This window comes from Puntigrus tetrazona, chromosome 18, assembly GCF_018831695.1.
Source record: "Puntigrus tetrazona isolate hp1 chromosome 18, ASM1883169v1, whole genome shotgun sequence".
Classification (NCBI taxonomy): domain Eukaryota; kingdom Metazoa; phylum Chordata; class Actinopteri; order Cypriniformes; family Cyprinidae; genus Puntigrus; species Puntigrus tetrazona.
This window is the reverse complement of record NC_056716.1, coordinates 1,259,177-1,274,843: the sequence shown is the minus strand read 5'-3', so window position 1 is coordinate 1,274,843 and position 15,667 is coordinate 1,259,177. Positions and strand designations below refer to the sequence as shown.

The 15,667-nt window shown below is 35.1% G+C and overlaps 1 protein-coding gene across 2 annotated transcripts in view; it reads left to right on the top strand.

Moving 5' to 3' along the window:
- Positions 1–15,667, top strand: part of luzp2 (leucine zipper protein 2) — a 92,578-nt gene that overhangs the window by 61,138 nt on the left and 15,773 nt on the right. Inside the window, exons 3-7 of one of the 2 annotated variants that reach the window (XM_043216770.1) lie at positions 924–994; positions 6,227–6,308; positions 9,260–9,322; positions 12,516–12,578; positions 13,842–13,904. In XM_043216770.1, coding sequence (XP_043072705.1) covers positions 924–994; positions 6,227–6,308; positions 9,260–9,322; positions 12,516–12,578; positions 13,842–13,904 — 342 coding nt within the window. The remainder of the gene's footprint in view (positions 1–923; positions 995–6,226; positions 6,309–9,259; positions 9,323–12,515; positions 12,579–13,841; positions 13,905–15,667) is intronic. The other variant, XM_043216771.1, reaches the window with a different exon arrangement.

Below are 15,667 nucleotides of genomic sequence, written 5' to 3'. Positions count from 1 at the left end.
ACAGTCATATTTGTTGAGTGCATGAACATAATGGCCAATCAGCGGTAGGATCTGCTCAACATTTTCAGTACCAACTTTGGTACTTTTGACAAACACTTCTTACAAGGCATACTAGAAACTTCCAGGGAGGTGTGTTGAGGCAAATTGGAGCTAAATTCCGAAGGACAATGGCCCTAACTGAATGTTAGTTAACATATTCGTCTGAAATTATTTCACAATATATACATTTTTAGGCCTGTCATAGTTAATGTCAGTGTTAATCAGAGTATTTAACAGCATCGTTCTTTTAATATCGACAGCCTTGTTTGTAAGAAAACAAATCTGATTATAGTTGCCTGAAAAAATGCTATACTAACAGTTCTCCCCATCTTTCTTGTGACGTATACATTCAGTAGTATTTTTTTCGAGTGTATCCAATAAACAGTTCTCTAATTCAGAGTATGTTATTAACCAACACAGCCCATATTGACTGTGATAAAAATGTACACATTTTAATGAAAAAAATGATTGCTCATAAACATCAGAATTCTTCGATGTACAGTTCTCGAAATGATCTGAATGAGAAAGGTTTAATATCTTTTTCTTTCAAGGTTTTGCATTCCATTATTCATAGTTTATGCTGATTGAAGAAAATGGAAATGAGGCTATAATGAGAATTAGTCAGATTTCCTCTCTCTGATCTTGCTGATGTTTCTCTAAGGAGAAAAACAGATGCTTTGGAACTGCCCCACCAAAGCACCAGACACTACTGGTCTTTTCAGGATTCAGCTTTATAGAAGATGGCCGTATCTTTACAGATGACCAGATCTGACAGTGTCAGCTTCATCTGCCAATGTCGAAACCAAAAATAAACAGCTCAAATGCTCAAACACAAATATACAATATTATAAAGCATAAATCACAACCACTCTTTTTCTCTACAGTCTCTTAAGAATGATGAAGCTGTGCCCAAGAAAGATGTTCAGAGGATCCTGGAGCTCAGTCACAAGCAAAGGTAAAGCATTTTTGTTTTCTCCACAGGACACTTTTAGCACTCTCTCCAAAGCTCCTCTTAAGCAACTCTCACTGTGTCATTAACTCTCAGCCATTGATCAGAGCCCTAGTACAAATGACTTACTAATAACAATGCAATTCTAAGATTGAGATTTGGGAGTATCGCTAGCAAACTCAATCAGGCATATTTAAACACATTTGATTTTTAATTTTTTTTATATTTCAGAAAAAAGAACTAAACAAACAGGGCATACAAATGCAACAACTGAGTAAATAAAGCAACTAAATAGCAACAGCTGAACAGAATTAACTTATGAGTAACCAAGGAGACAAACTGGGAAATCAAGCAGGCAGGAAACAGAGAGAAACTGAAAACCTAGAATATGGAATATACATTATTGTTATTATTATTATTAGATATAAATATGTACAATTCAATTAAAATAGCATTTTATTATCATGTACACTAATTCTTTAATATACAGTAGTATTATGAAATATTATTACATTTAATATTTAATAGGGCCAATATCCCAGTGTTCGGGTGTCGTATTCACGAAACATTTTATCTTATCAATACGTAACCATTTAAAATAAAACTTATAAGACAGTTTTCTCTTAAAAACCTGTTGGCTGAGAGCAACTAAAGAATGAGTAAATTTTAAACTAAGACATAGAAAGCTCAAATGCTTGAATAACACCTAACTCAGTTAGGAAGTTGTGTTAACTAATCGTTATGTAATACAATTTTATGACTGTGTTAGGTAAAAGTTAACTAATCAATAACTAATGTATTCTGTCATACCCCCTAAATAACTAATTTTAATTATCAACTAGTGAAGGTTCAAGAAAAAATAACTTTGAAATAACGACTATTGAACAGTTGCATGTAAATAGTTACTATAATAAGGCTAGGTTGAGGCCCACAAATCAAGTACTTGAGTAAAAGTTGTCACGGTGCGGTGTAGAACGAAGGCACGACGAGAGTGAAGAGCATTAAACAACTGTTTAATAATCCACAGAGGGGTAAATCCGACACACACACAACGTGAAGCAACCATAATACCGGACAACCAAACACTGAACTGAAGGCAGCTTATAAAAGGGAGATAATTATGGTAATTAACAAAACACACCTTAACACAACGACACAATCAAGGGGAGACTGAACTAGGTCACACAGAGCACACGGTCCAGGGATGTGACAAAAGTACAGATACCCCAATAAAATATCGTTCTAGTAAAGTTATAAGCAGGCCTATTCATTTTCCAAATTACTTGAGTAAAAGGACAAGTACAAAGTACTACTACAGTGTCCAATTATTAGTGTTATTAATGGCTTATTAGCACATATTAATGCCTTATTCTACATGACTTTAATCTACATCCCTAATCCCACATATCGAATAGCTAACTGTTACTTTACACAATCATAAAAATGTAGCACCTATTGATTAGTCAGTACATATTCCTTAGTAATTAACTGTAATGAGTGTTAATAAATAATTAGCTTTTAGTCCTTCAACAACTCTTTATTAGTTATGCAGTAAGTAGGAAACAGTACTCTAAAGTGTTACCAAATAAAGAATTCAAAATGTATACTAAATATTGCTAAACAAGTTCATGTTTATCTAATTTCCAGCCTTTTATATGTCTGCATTTCATAAACATGGCTTAAAACAAAACAAAACTTGACACAAGAACAGCTGTTATTCCTTGCCCAACTTGTGCCCAAATGTCTTGTCATAATTTAAATGCAAATTATCATTAAAGGTTTCTGAAATGTTTGCCAGGCAATACTTGGTATTAGTGACTTAGAAGTCCTCTTGAACATCCCTTACTTCACAGATGTAGGAGAGGATTAGAACTGACAAGCCCATTATTTTTGAAGTGTTTTTTTGTCATTGTTGGTTTTTTTTCTAGGAGTTACTTTAAGATGTTTTGTGAATACGGTGCGATCATTGCCCTTCAGAAGTCATTCTAATACACTGATTTGGTGATCAAGAAATGTTCATATTGTCATTGTTAAAAACAGGGCACGATACTTGCTTTACAGGATTGTTTGAAGAATACAAAGTAAAAACTAAATACAAAACAAAACAAAAGCCAAGCTCAGAATTAATTTGATACAATATTAATAATAATAAAAATTACTAACGCTAAACTTCACATTGGTGGTGTAAATGTACAACTAAATATAATAGGGTTTAATTAATTACATTGATTTGATTTAAATTTGTTATTTAATTTGTATAATTCTCTAATATCAAGAATTAAAAAACCCTCTAATATAATGCATTTTCAATTTTAAAAAGTTTGGCGACAAGCGTCTCAGCCCAGGTGTTGTTTCAGTCAACTTTAGATGAAATGAACTGTGAAGGAAACAGTGCTCTGAGAGACTCTTTAATGAATTACTCATTCTCACACACCAACATCAGTAATTAGAGACTGTTAGCAACTGTTTACATGCGTACGGCTGTAGACAGATGCTCTGCCATTTGTCGTATACATCTAAGGCTCTCTCTGCGACTGTTTTTTCCCAGTTTCGAGAGCAACAGGGATCTTTAGCACAGCTTTTATGACCGTCTCGGTTTAAATCCGATTAAACTGTCACGGGATTTCAGCGATAGAAAACTACAGAGCACTCCAGAACACTCGTAGTGGCATCATAGCAACAGACTGGATCCATCAAGGTTCAGCCATGTTGGCTGCGGAGAGTTAGTGACAGAATTCAATTTCCTCCAGTGTCAGGTGTGCGTAATGGCTTCTATTTTTAACCCCAATCAACAGCAGACAGATATTGAAATTCAGGGCAGATGTGCTGAAGTTTCTGACCTTCACTCTCTTGATTAAAATGACAATATAAGCACCTGGTAGAAAAAGAAATGGGCAGACCATCCCACGGACATTTGTGATTACACAAGTCAGGAGAATGACAATGGATGCTGTATTTCAACTGCATGCTGGCACTGGGTAATGTTTTTTTCGGAGACTTAGATAGTAGATAGTGAGGTCCAAAAATCAGTGAAGAAAAAAAGAAAATCTAAGACTCAAAAATCTAATACAAGCTTGCAAATTAACAAAAGATGTCCAAGGTTTTTCCTTTGCACTAATCATAAGTACAGGGAAGGTTTTTGCAAATTAATTATTTTTCTTGACAATACTTTTTATGACCACAAAACACTTTTACCATACTTTGCCATCTATTGCTTTTTGGATATGGTAAACTTGCTCATTAGCTTACCTGGTATAGCACAGTACTGAAAACTTATATATGAGAGTCCTTTGAAACTCAAGTCATGGCACTCGAGGAGTTCAAAGACATGTTGAAAGAAGCTAAAACTGGGATTGTTGCTTCAGCAAATTGTACTTACTGTACAAGCCGGCATGATAAACTTTGCTAAATTTACATTTGCGTGTTTTAGATAAAACCAAACACATTTTAGTGCCACTAACGGGAAATTTCACTTTTAAGTGTGCATGAATTATGAAAGAACTACATTTTTCAAAAAACTGTGCAATGGGCCTAGGTTCATTTCAGATTCTCAACTATTTCTATGAAAATGGGTTAAATATAGAAAAAAAAAATAACATTTTTCATTTAAATTCTGCTTTTCATAAATTTTTTTATCATGATCATATAAAGCACTGGTAGTCTGAGACACCTCGGTACCCAAATAACAGAATATTTCTTTTATAATTCACATGCTGATATAAATGAGTCATTTAACAAGCAAGAAGTATGGCTCTTATGTCTCATTAAACTAAAAATAAACTTTAAAATGAGGCTGCAAGCAGCAATTAATAGAATCCAGTGGGCATAAAAAGACATCATGAAGTAGATGAAAGAAAAAAGGCCTTGACCTAAATGGTGCACTTGGTACAGGCTTGCAGTTGTGCGACCTTCACATGTCTGTATCTGTTAAATCTGTTTAGGTTGTCCTTTTTGTCATTTCATGATTTCAAGGGTCCTCGTGAGTACAACCCTTGTGGCTAAGAGGCAGTGGCCTTTTGCGACAAGCTTACATTTTGATTTCTAAATCCATCAACTCCAATCTTATTAAATTTTGTAAACATATGAAAGCCATTTCCAGAGATGGTATGTCAGAAATCTCATTTGATCAATTGGAAGAGCCGTCCCCGAGAAGGATTTAGCCTCTGGTTTTGCCTGAAATGTCAAATGCTGAAAAATATCTTAATTGTGGAACTTGGTGGTCCTTAAGGCAAATTTATTTGTTTCCTATAAGGAGAGTGACTCTCATGTAAAATATTAAGTCTTGAGCTCAAACAGTGTAGTGTGGCTGATGTTATGAATATTGCAAATTTATCCACTAGTTGCTAGGCAACCATACATCCCATCCATCCTAAAATTACAGAGAATGCAATTAGCCAGGACCCTGCGTGCATGCAAAGTTTGGTGAGTTTACACCATAGGGAAAAAAGTTTGTTTATAACAAGCTTGCCCCCTCATCCTTGCTTATTTATCTCCAATTATTTATTTAATTAGTCTGTTTGAATGACCAAATACAATTGTTGCTTGTTTCTTTTCATTTGTGTGTGCATTTAGCAAGCAACAACTTCAAAATTACAGTCAACTGTATTAGAAAATGTAGTAGGGTAAAACTTTATCTTACGGTTACACCTATTAGTTGCTTATCAGCATGCATATTGCTAGAACAGTAGCCATTTGTTAGTGTTATTAATGGCTTATTAGCACATATTAATGCCTTATTCTACACAACCTTATTCTACGTCCCTAATCCCACCCAATACCTAAACCTATCAACCCTACTAACTATTAATAACCAGCTAATTAAGAATTTACTGAGGGAAAAGTTGCAGTAAATAGCAAATGTTACATATATTCTAAAGTGTTACTGATTTTAGTTTTAAACAATGCAGATCAGCTGATTAGATTTTAGTCTTCATTTATTTCTCATTCTAAAGAACAAAACAGCTAGTGTACAGTGTGTGGGCAAACCTTGGGTATATTAATTTACATATTTGTCGTGGCTCTATATTTATAGGCATTGGTCAGTGATTTGGATTTAGTTTTACTTGATGAATTTATGTCTTTATGTTCAGAAACTGCATTATACGTGTTTTAGAATGCGAATGTCAGACATGTAAGATAAAAGTAAACCCTCGGAGTGGTCGTTGTGATCACTATTCTCCTGTGCACTCTTATTCACTGTTTTCCATTTGTTTTTCTCTTTCTCTCTCTCGTTCACAGGGATGAGATGAAGTCACTCCAGGCAGCTCTACAGAAACAACTGGATGATGCTGCTGAACGTGCAGAGAAACAGCAGGCCACCGTGAGACCCTTTACCCTGATGTGTTAAACTGTATACCCACATAAACTTAGCCTTTGGGGCCGTCTCAAAATGCTAATGATAATGGCCTATAGCATTTTGCCACTCACTTGTTTACTCACAAAATCATTAGTTTTATTTGTCCATGGGTGATTTTTCAGTTTAAAAATAAAGGTTCAACAGGGGGTTTTCACAGTGATGCTTTAGAAGAACCATTTTAGCTTCCCCGAAGAACCGTTCAGTCTTAAAAAGACATTTTTTTTAAAACATTTAACGGATATTTTCCACCTATGTGAAATGGAAAGATTCCATAAAGATGAAATGTTTTTCTTGGAACCCCCTTTTTTTCTTTTGAATGCTTGAAATCTTCAAAGAAAATAATGCCTCTCTACCCTACTTTAAAACACACAAATTGCACATCAAAGTTAATTTCAAATTAGACTGGAAGTTTTAAAAGTTTACTTTTAAACAAGTACAAAGTACAAATTTATTTTAAAGAGAAGGCTAAGAATTCCTGACAAGACAAATACTGGCAAATTAATATTTTAACACCCTTAAAATGAGGAAAAAGAAATTAAAAAGCAACAAAAAAGAAAGTTTTACCCTTTAAAACTAGAATAAGACAACTTTTTAGCTTTTTCTTTGAAACTGGTCAGTACCGAAAGAGGGTCATCTTTGTAATTGCTGCACTGAAGCACAACTGAAGTAAATATCATTTTGGATGTTTCATTCATTCTGCAATGTGACCACTGCACCCCTTTTTAAGGACCCCTGTCTAAACTAATTACCAGGAAGACACTGGAATCCTCATTAATGTCAGAGGGGCCAGAGACAGTCTCTTCTATTTTAGTCATTTACCTTTAGGTCTGGAAGAGTTATGTTACAGTAATTATGGAAAACTGTAGGAAGCACCTTGCTGACTCTGGAGGAGATACACAATTATCTGCATGCAACTTTTCTTGTTTCATCTCTGTGTGTGGCTTCGCGCAGTACTGCGGGGGATAGAGGCACAGGGGCTCGTGTTTGGAATGAGAATGAATCGCTGAGAATTAGCATTTCGCCAGCTCTGGCCATTCTCTCCATTCTGCGAACAGTTCACCACCAATTGACACCAATTACAGATAGCAAAGCCGATTCACAACCCCAGATGTATTCAACAATGCGGCTGTTCGTTCGGTCCGGGGGAATGTTAACATTTTACACTGCTGTTGAAACGGCCCGATGAGCTGTGACCTTTTGTTTGCCTGTGAGTGTCTTTTTATGACAACCTTTATATTATCTAGCTATTATGTTGAGCCGTTAGCATTATCCTAAGACCAAACTGTTTTGATAAGAGTAATAAAGTCCGTATCAGCTTATTAAAACTGCATACCAGACAGAGCTTTAGCTTCTTAAAGTAAAAGATCTGAAAATTAAATCTTTCATCAAATTCTTTCATGTTTTGCAGAAGAAAGTCATGAAGCTTCGAAACTTGAAATAAGATATTATTGGGGGCAGTGCATTCTTCGAAATACCTTCTCTTGTGTTTCACAGAAGAAAGAAAGTCAAACCATTTACCGTGATTTTTGCCTCAATAAACTAGCTTGTTTATTAATAGTTAGTTGTAAAGTGTAGGTATTGGGTAGGGATGTAGAATACGTTTTTGCATAAAGCCAGTATGTTAATTATAAGCATGCTAATAAGCAACTAGTTAATAGTGATAATTGTTTCCTATACTGATGTGTCAAACTAGAATCTGATATAAAACCTTTCAATTATTCACCAAAGCAAAACTGCTTAGTCAAGACATTCCCTAAATTTATATTCAGATTGCATATGGTTTGCAGACAAAGCCACGTGAAATCAGGAAATGAGGAACAAGATATCATTCTATTGTAATCCAAAAAACCAAGATTGCAAAAAAATATCTATGCATTGACCGCAGTATATCAATACGCGAGCTTGTGGACTGAATTCAATTAAAGTGCTAATCGGAAACGAATACACCCGCAGGTACATGGCTGCTGCCGTATTGTCTGGAACGGCACACAGCTGCTCGACCTCAGTATTTAGATGTGTTGTTATTTTTTCACAGTGTCTGCCATGGCTGGAGGCAGGAGAGAGAGAATGAGAGTTGAGGTAGTTTGACATTCAGGGCTGAGCTGGGTGAATAAGGAATAAGGAGCAATAGTGGAACGTTCTATTTGATTGGAGCTGCGGTTCGCCCTCAGGGCTGTAAACATTTCTGATTCTTTTTTGGTTGTTTGTACCACGCTCTGGATTGTTTTGGGAAACCTTCGCTTTCCCATTTGTATTCCATATAGGCTCTTGTTGAAATCTTTTTATATGGGTCTCTTTTCATTTGAGTTCACCCGGGGTAAACATGATTGAGGTTTTCATGAATTTACATTGCAGTCATACACAAATGTACAGTAAGATCCGATCTACCCTTGCTATTCAATTTCATTTTTCTTGAATATTTTTAATCTGTAAAGCCCCAAATCAAGCCTGTGTGACAGATAATAAATACAGCGAATAAAAAGGTATATACAGCTCAGAATAACCTAATAAACTGAATTCAAAAAGATAAAAGGCGCAGTTAAATTCCTGTACGTTACTGTGTAAATGTAAAAAGGTCAGTGAGATTTTAAAAGCAGTTAATACTTTTATTCATCAGTTTAATACATTAAATTGATTCTTTCATTCTATTGAACTTTAGATTAAACTAGAAAACAGTTATTTAGATAGACAGCTATTTCAATTTCCAATAATATTACCGCTTCTAATGTAGCTTTGTAGACTTTGAAAGACTCTGAAATTTTGCCATCCCTAATTTTTTGAACAGTAGTGTATATTTAACAGCATACATCATTTTTCCTTAAATTAGATCATCATGCACAATTTATGATGCGGTTTTTTTCTGTACAAAATGCTGCTGGGACTTTAATATGCAAAATTTTCCCCATTTTCCACAGATTAAATTCCTAAAGATGGAGATGGAAAAGAAGACCAAAATCATCAAAGATCTTCAGCAAGAGGTACTAAACACTTTTTTCAGGAAGTATCATTAATGTATTAATTCTGGATACATGCAGTAATTCCTCGGAACATCAAAGAAATATACTTTCTTAATTTTTAATAGTAGCATTTACAGGATATGTGAGATTAAATGGGAAATAAATTAAAACAATGTTAAATGCTTTCATTCATCAAAGAAGAGAACAATCACCAGCCACAGCAGTGTCTTATTGCCAACGGCTGGTCGTAAATTAATGGAGAAAATATAAAGATGACGTGATATTTTTTCTCAGTAGAGATTTATGTTCCAGGTACTGTGATATGCAGTGTTATTCAAGGTAAAGTCTACGGTGGAATGGCCTTTAATTGAACATAAAAAGGAAACTGTGTCCCTTAGTTCAACTTAAGTCAAGCCATAAATGATGACAGCATAATAACTATTTAATTTGTTAAAGTACTGGTTGTATTACTTACAGTGAGTTTTGCATATCACTCAATTTAGCTTTATAGCTTTACTAAAATTAAAGACAACGCAGTTCTGAACGGCAGCGATGCAAACCTACATCAACATAATAGAAATGTGCCAGGGTTCAATTATTAAACCTGTTTTAACTCTACTCAGTAGACGTTTCTCTTTGAAACCGCTGTGAAACGTGCAATAAAACACGTATTTTTATGAGATCAGTTTGTCCATGTCGTTCTAAACCTATACGACAACAACTGGACATCACTGGCTTTTTTACTGCGTGGACTACAAACAGCTTTTTCTGTGTTCTATATGTCATACAAGTTTGGAACCACATGAGGCAGAATAAATGGTGACAGAAGTCTCATTTTGGGTAAACCGTCCCTTTAAGGCTATGGGGTTTTTTTCACGGTTGTTGTTTGAAGTGACTGCACTGTGCCCTATCTGCTTGGGTGGATCCTTGTGTCATTGCAGTCTGTGGCAGGGCAGCCACATGTCACTTTTAATGACAGCTGCCATTTTTCTTACAGACTTGGGCACTCGTTCTTCTTCACAGAGGGGTAGAAATGCAAGTGTGTGGATTTGATACTCAGCCAATTCCACCTCATTGAATCGTATTGCAATGCTATTCTGCTTCATTACCTTAAACACTCTTTCACTTGCTCTCAGAACGTCCCTTCCTTCTTTTCTCCGTTCGTATTCTTTCCCTTTCTCACACAGACACTTCTTACACTTCTGTGGCCCACCAGCTATTATATATTTCCCCAGTCAGTTTGTTGGTGTGGGCCACTGTGACGTCTTACACAGCAGGTGTTGTAATTACAGTAAAAATAGAAAAGAGACCGTTGAATTTTCAGCGTTAATTTCATGACGGAAGCAAGTGTTCTGCTGAGATAATGGCTTTGCCATTTTTAGTTGTTTTGAAATTTTCTGTCAGACATCACTTGGCAGAAGTGAATGAAATGCGTTTTCGCTCCCAATATGAATGAATTCTATTATTTGGTCATATCGGAGGTTAAGGCTGTTCAGACAAATAAAACTTTAGCGTCCAGCATTGTCTCTTTGTGTCCTCTCCAGTTACTCATGTTCTTTTGGAATGACCCTATAAAAGGAGTCCCGTTCCTGCAGTGCCCTTCAAAATGCAATTTAAAATGTTCCCTTGATCTTCACATAAATATTACACAGAACTGCTAAGACTACGTTTTTCAATCACTCTCATTTAATGATTTCATTAGATGGGGTAACAATAACGTCAGTAAGTTTTTATATGTCTGTACATTACATTACATATGTCTGTGTTCAAAAGTTTGGGTACTGTAAGATACATTTTTATGATTTTGAAAGTCCTTTATGCTGACCATACACACACACACACACACACACACACACACACACACATATATATATATATATATATATATATATATATATATATATATATATATATATATATATATATATATATATACATACATATTTATAGATTTATTCCTGTGATGGCAAAGCTGAGTGTTCAGAAGCCATTATTTCAGAATATGAATATGAATCATTTGAATATGCTGATCTGAAGCTCAAAAATATTTGTTATCAATGTTCAAAACACATGCTCTGTTAATATTTTTGTGGAAACTTTAATGCTTTTCTTTTGGGAATATAATGATAAAATTAATAGCATCTTTTAGAGCAATGTAATTGTCTCTTCTCATCAGTTTAGTGTGTCCTTTTCTGAATTTAAATTTAAATTACTAAATAAATAGGTTATATATATATATATCAAAAATGGAGAAAAAAAACTCTCGAATGATATTCAATCAGATGATTCAGTAAGTAATACCGTTTTTTATGATTTGCTTATGTAAATGTAGTCTCTCAAGAAAATTTATTACTCAGAACCTAATTGCCCATTTGTGTTAATGACTGAAAAGGTTTTGCTAACACGATCACTCTGTGGACACATTCTGTTTTTATTTATGCTGAAAACAGAACGCACAATATATGGGATATTTCATCATTTTTGTCTTAATATTTCAGTGCGTACTTCATATTCTGTTATTATGCACTAAAATAATTACAGGTAATTGTACTTCTGTTGTCACTTACACTAATTGCATGATTGTTGCTGGGATTTCACTGCAAAACAACACCAACAACCACAAGCAGCATCGCTATTTTAGAGAAAAGCCTCTGGAAATTCAGTCATTTTTTTGGGTGCAACAATTATCAGCAAAAAATCCTGTGAAATCCTGGTGGGTCTGAAACTGGGTGACATTGCCACTAAAAGCGCGTACATTTGCATCTGAGAGCAACAAAGAGACAAAGGAAGTGAGAAATTGAGGCAGAGAGATATAATGAGAGAAAAAATAAAAGCAAAAGGACACGAACGGAGAGAAAGAAAAAAAAAGAGGAGGTGGAGAAAAGCACTAGATTAAACTCAGCACCACCATCATCTCTGTATTGATTCTTAATCTACCATCATCTATTTCCATAAAGACATCCACTGCAGGTTATTACAGAAATGAGGCATATACTCCTGGGTCACCTTGAGCTTCAATAAGCTTGTGAGAGAACTGTCAAAATGAGCTCAATGGAAACAGTTGAAGCATTGCTTTTGTCTGCAGGGACAGGGGTACCATTAAATTGAGTGTATTTACCTAGATAAAACAAGACGTCGGGGCTTGTTTCATGCTTGATGTTACAAAGCCGTCGGTACAGTATATCTCTATTTATTGCCTTTTCTTGTCTTGCAGAATAAAAGCCTGAAAAATAAACTTCTGTCCGGGAACAAGCTCTGTGACATACATGCAGAGGAGGTACTGACTGTTTTGCACTCAAACGCGATATTGCTATTCAGACCAAAAATAATATCGCTCCTAGCAGAAGCGTATTCGCATGTTCACACTTATTCACCTGCCACCCTCCAATTTTTGAGCGTGATTTTGAATGCAGCTTCTATAAATAATTAACTGCATTATATTATTATTTATTATTTATTCACATTTATTAGCATTTATTATATTCCAAAATTATGTTTAATGATGATTGCTATAAGATTTTATTCAGAAATTGCTACTACATTTTATAATTAAATGGTATTTTATTGCAAATCATATCTGGATAATTTTTTAAGAAAGAAATTAGTCTCTTATACTTGCCAAGGTTGCATTCATTTGATCAATACAGTACAAACTGTAATACAATTAAATATGATTACAATTTAAAATAACAGCTCTCTTTTTTAATATAGTTAAAATATTCTTTTCTGGTGGAAAAAAAAAATCAATATTCAGAAGTAATTACTTGAGTCTTCTGGGATCTTTCTAATGCTGATTTCCTTAAATACTATTATTTTTTATGATTTGATGAACAGGAAGTTCTTATAACAAAAATGATTATAACATTATAAATATCTATACTTTTTCACTTTTTAAAACAGTCTGTTGCATTCTTGCAGAATAAAGTTCTTTAAAAACAAATGGTACTTATTTAAACACATTTTCTAGGTTGGTGCTAGATTCAAGTGCAACCAACTTGTTATTAAAAACTCAACTTTCTACTCATTCCAAGCTAAAAAAAATTGGCAAGGTAGGCAACTAAAAGCGTACTGGCACTTTTGTTTCTCTTGGGGGAGAGAGGAATGAAGTCTCATTAGTTTGTGGAGGTGCTGTACTTTTCAGTTACTCAGAGATTACCGAAGACATTGATGCTATAGAGTGAGAGGAGTGTATGTGGATGTGTGTGTGTGTCTGTAAATGTTTACAACCGTGGCAGCAATCCACAGGCAACAAGCCAAGACAATACCATACCATGGAGCGAGTGTTATTGTGCAAGTGTGTATGCCTGGGTGTTGATGTGTTAATGTGTTTGCATCATCGAGTGGTCCCTGCAGTCCACTGAAGGGAAGAGTTTTGTATTTTCTTGCTCAGTGAAGGTCTCTCCTTTGAATTGGAGCTTTGCCCAGCAAGCGTTCACAAAGGAACACTTGGAGCGGCCACAAAAAGCCCGCTACACAATCTAAAACCAATTTTACTATTTGAATAAGCTAACACATATTCTCTCTTATCTTCATTTTGCAGTCTAAAAAAATCCAAGCCCAACTGAAAGAGCTGAGGTATGGCAAAAAGGATTTAATTTTTAAGGTAAGAACCAAACAAAGAGCTTGTGTCATTACTGTACCTTTGCATGGTGCGCGGGGGCCTTGGAGACTCCTTGAAAACATGGTTTTACCTGAGCATGTTTCAACACAGAGCTGAAGCTCAAAGAAGGTTCCGTTTGGCTTACGTTTGCGTGTTGTCTTGTTACTGTCATATGCGGTTTATTATGTCAGTCAGTCAAGACACATCAGGAACTAAATGTGAATATTCCCAACTGGCACACAACATAAAAGGACGTTGATATTTGATCACATTTCGGTTGTGACATCGGGTAACCAAAATTCAATGACAATGGTAATTTGACGTCCAATACCTGTATCAGTTGACACAGATATTGTTTTAAGTTGTGTAACCCAAAATTTAACATTACAGTAAGCCAACATCAAATTAGCGTCAAATACTGACTAAACCCGATATTCATTCTCAAACAAAATGCAACATTTGTCTGACGTCATGTCCAATGTCACCTTATATTAATGTTCTGTGACTGCTGGGCTGTGTAATAACATGAGATACTATTACAATTTAAAATAACAGTTTTCTAATATATTTTAAAATACTATTTATTCCTGTGATGGCATTTATTTCTGTCTTCATTGTCACACGATCCTTCAGAAATCATAATATGTTGATTTGTTGCACAGCAAAATATTTGTGGAACCATTTTATTTAAAATATTCCTTAAATGAATAGAAAGATATTATTTCCAATCTTTTGACGTCTCGCCACAAAAAAACCTACCGATGCCCAAACTTTGGAACGGCACTATAAAGTTTAACCAGAACAAAAAGAACGTCAAATTCAATAGCTAGAAGTTAGCTTTATCCATTTTTAGAAATACACAGGCATTTACAGCTTCCACAGATGGTCTGAACGGGGTCTTTAACCGCTTTTATCCACAATGACTTCTGAGATGTTTTTGAAAGCAGAAACAAAGGAATGTGAATGTCACCGGCCTAAAAATCATACATAATAATCAGCATTTTGGCCAAAATAAAACAAATTAGGAGTAATATGTGCATTCTAATTGAATGGTTTGACCTTTTCATGTGAGATGAGAGGGAAGATTCATGTAAAAAAAAAAACAGTGACCTTTCCTGCCATGCAGGTTGACCTTTCCTCTCTTATTTGCAGTATTAGATGGGAAAATGTCAGCTGATATTTCCAGCACATTGCCCTTTGGTGCAGTCATATAAACACTGAGTTTTCACACAAAGTGCTTCGCTTTAAAACTATTGCTTCTTAATCGGGAAGACAGCCGAACACGTGTTGTAAAATATGTTGCGTCAGTGTTTAAGAAAGAACATGAATTATTATTTTTGTAAGTCGAGGCGCCTGCATGCTCTATGAGGCAAACTTTTTCAAAGAGCAATATCCAATATGGGCTCACCTTCTTCTAATGTGTTTTGGGCTGTACATGTATTTCTGCCTCCCCTGTTTGAAATCGATGTAGGAAGATTCCTCCTTTTATATTCATGATTAAAGAAGTTCTTTTCAGAGTTTTTTATCTAGAGTTGCCTTTTAAGTACCAGTCGGTTTGAGGAGGCATTGTTCAGTAATGGGAAGTACGGCTAGCACCGCAAAAAGCTACAGAAGGACAATGAGCAAGATTGCTTTGTCAAAGTATTTTCCCCAGATCTAGCCAGAATTAAATGGATTTTTTTTCTTACTCAAAGTGCTGCCATTTATCACAATCATGTCTTGTTGTGTTGGAGTGAAGTGTCTGAATTATGCACGCTTATATGTCA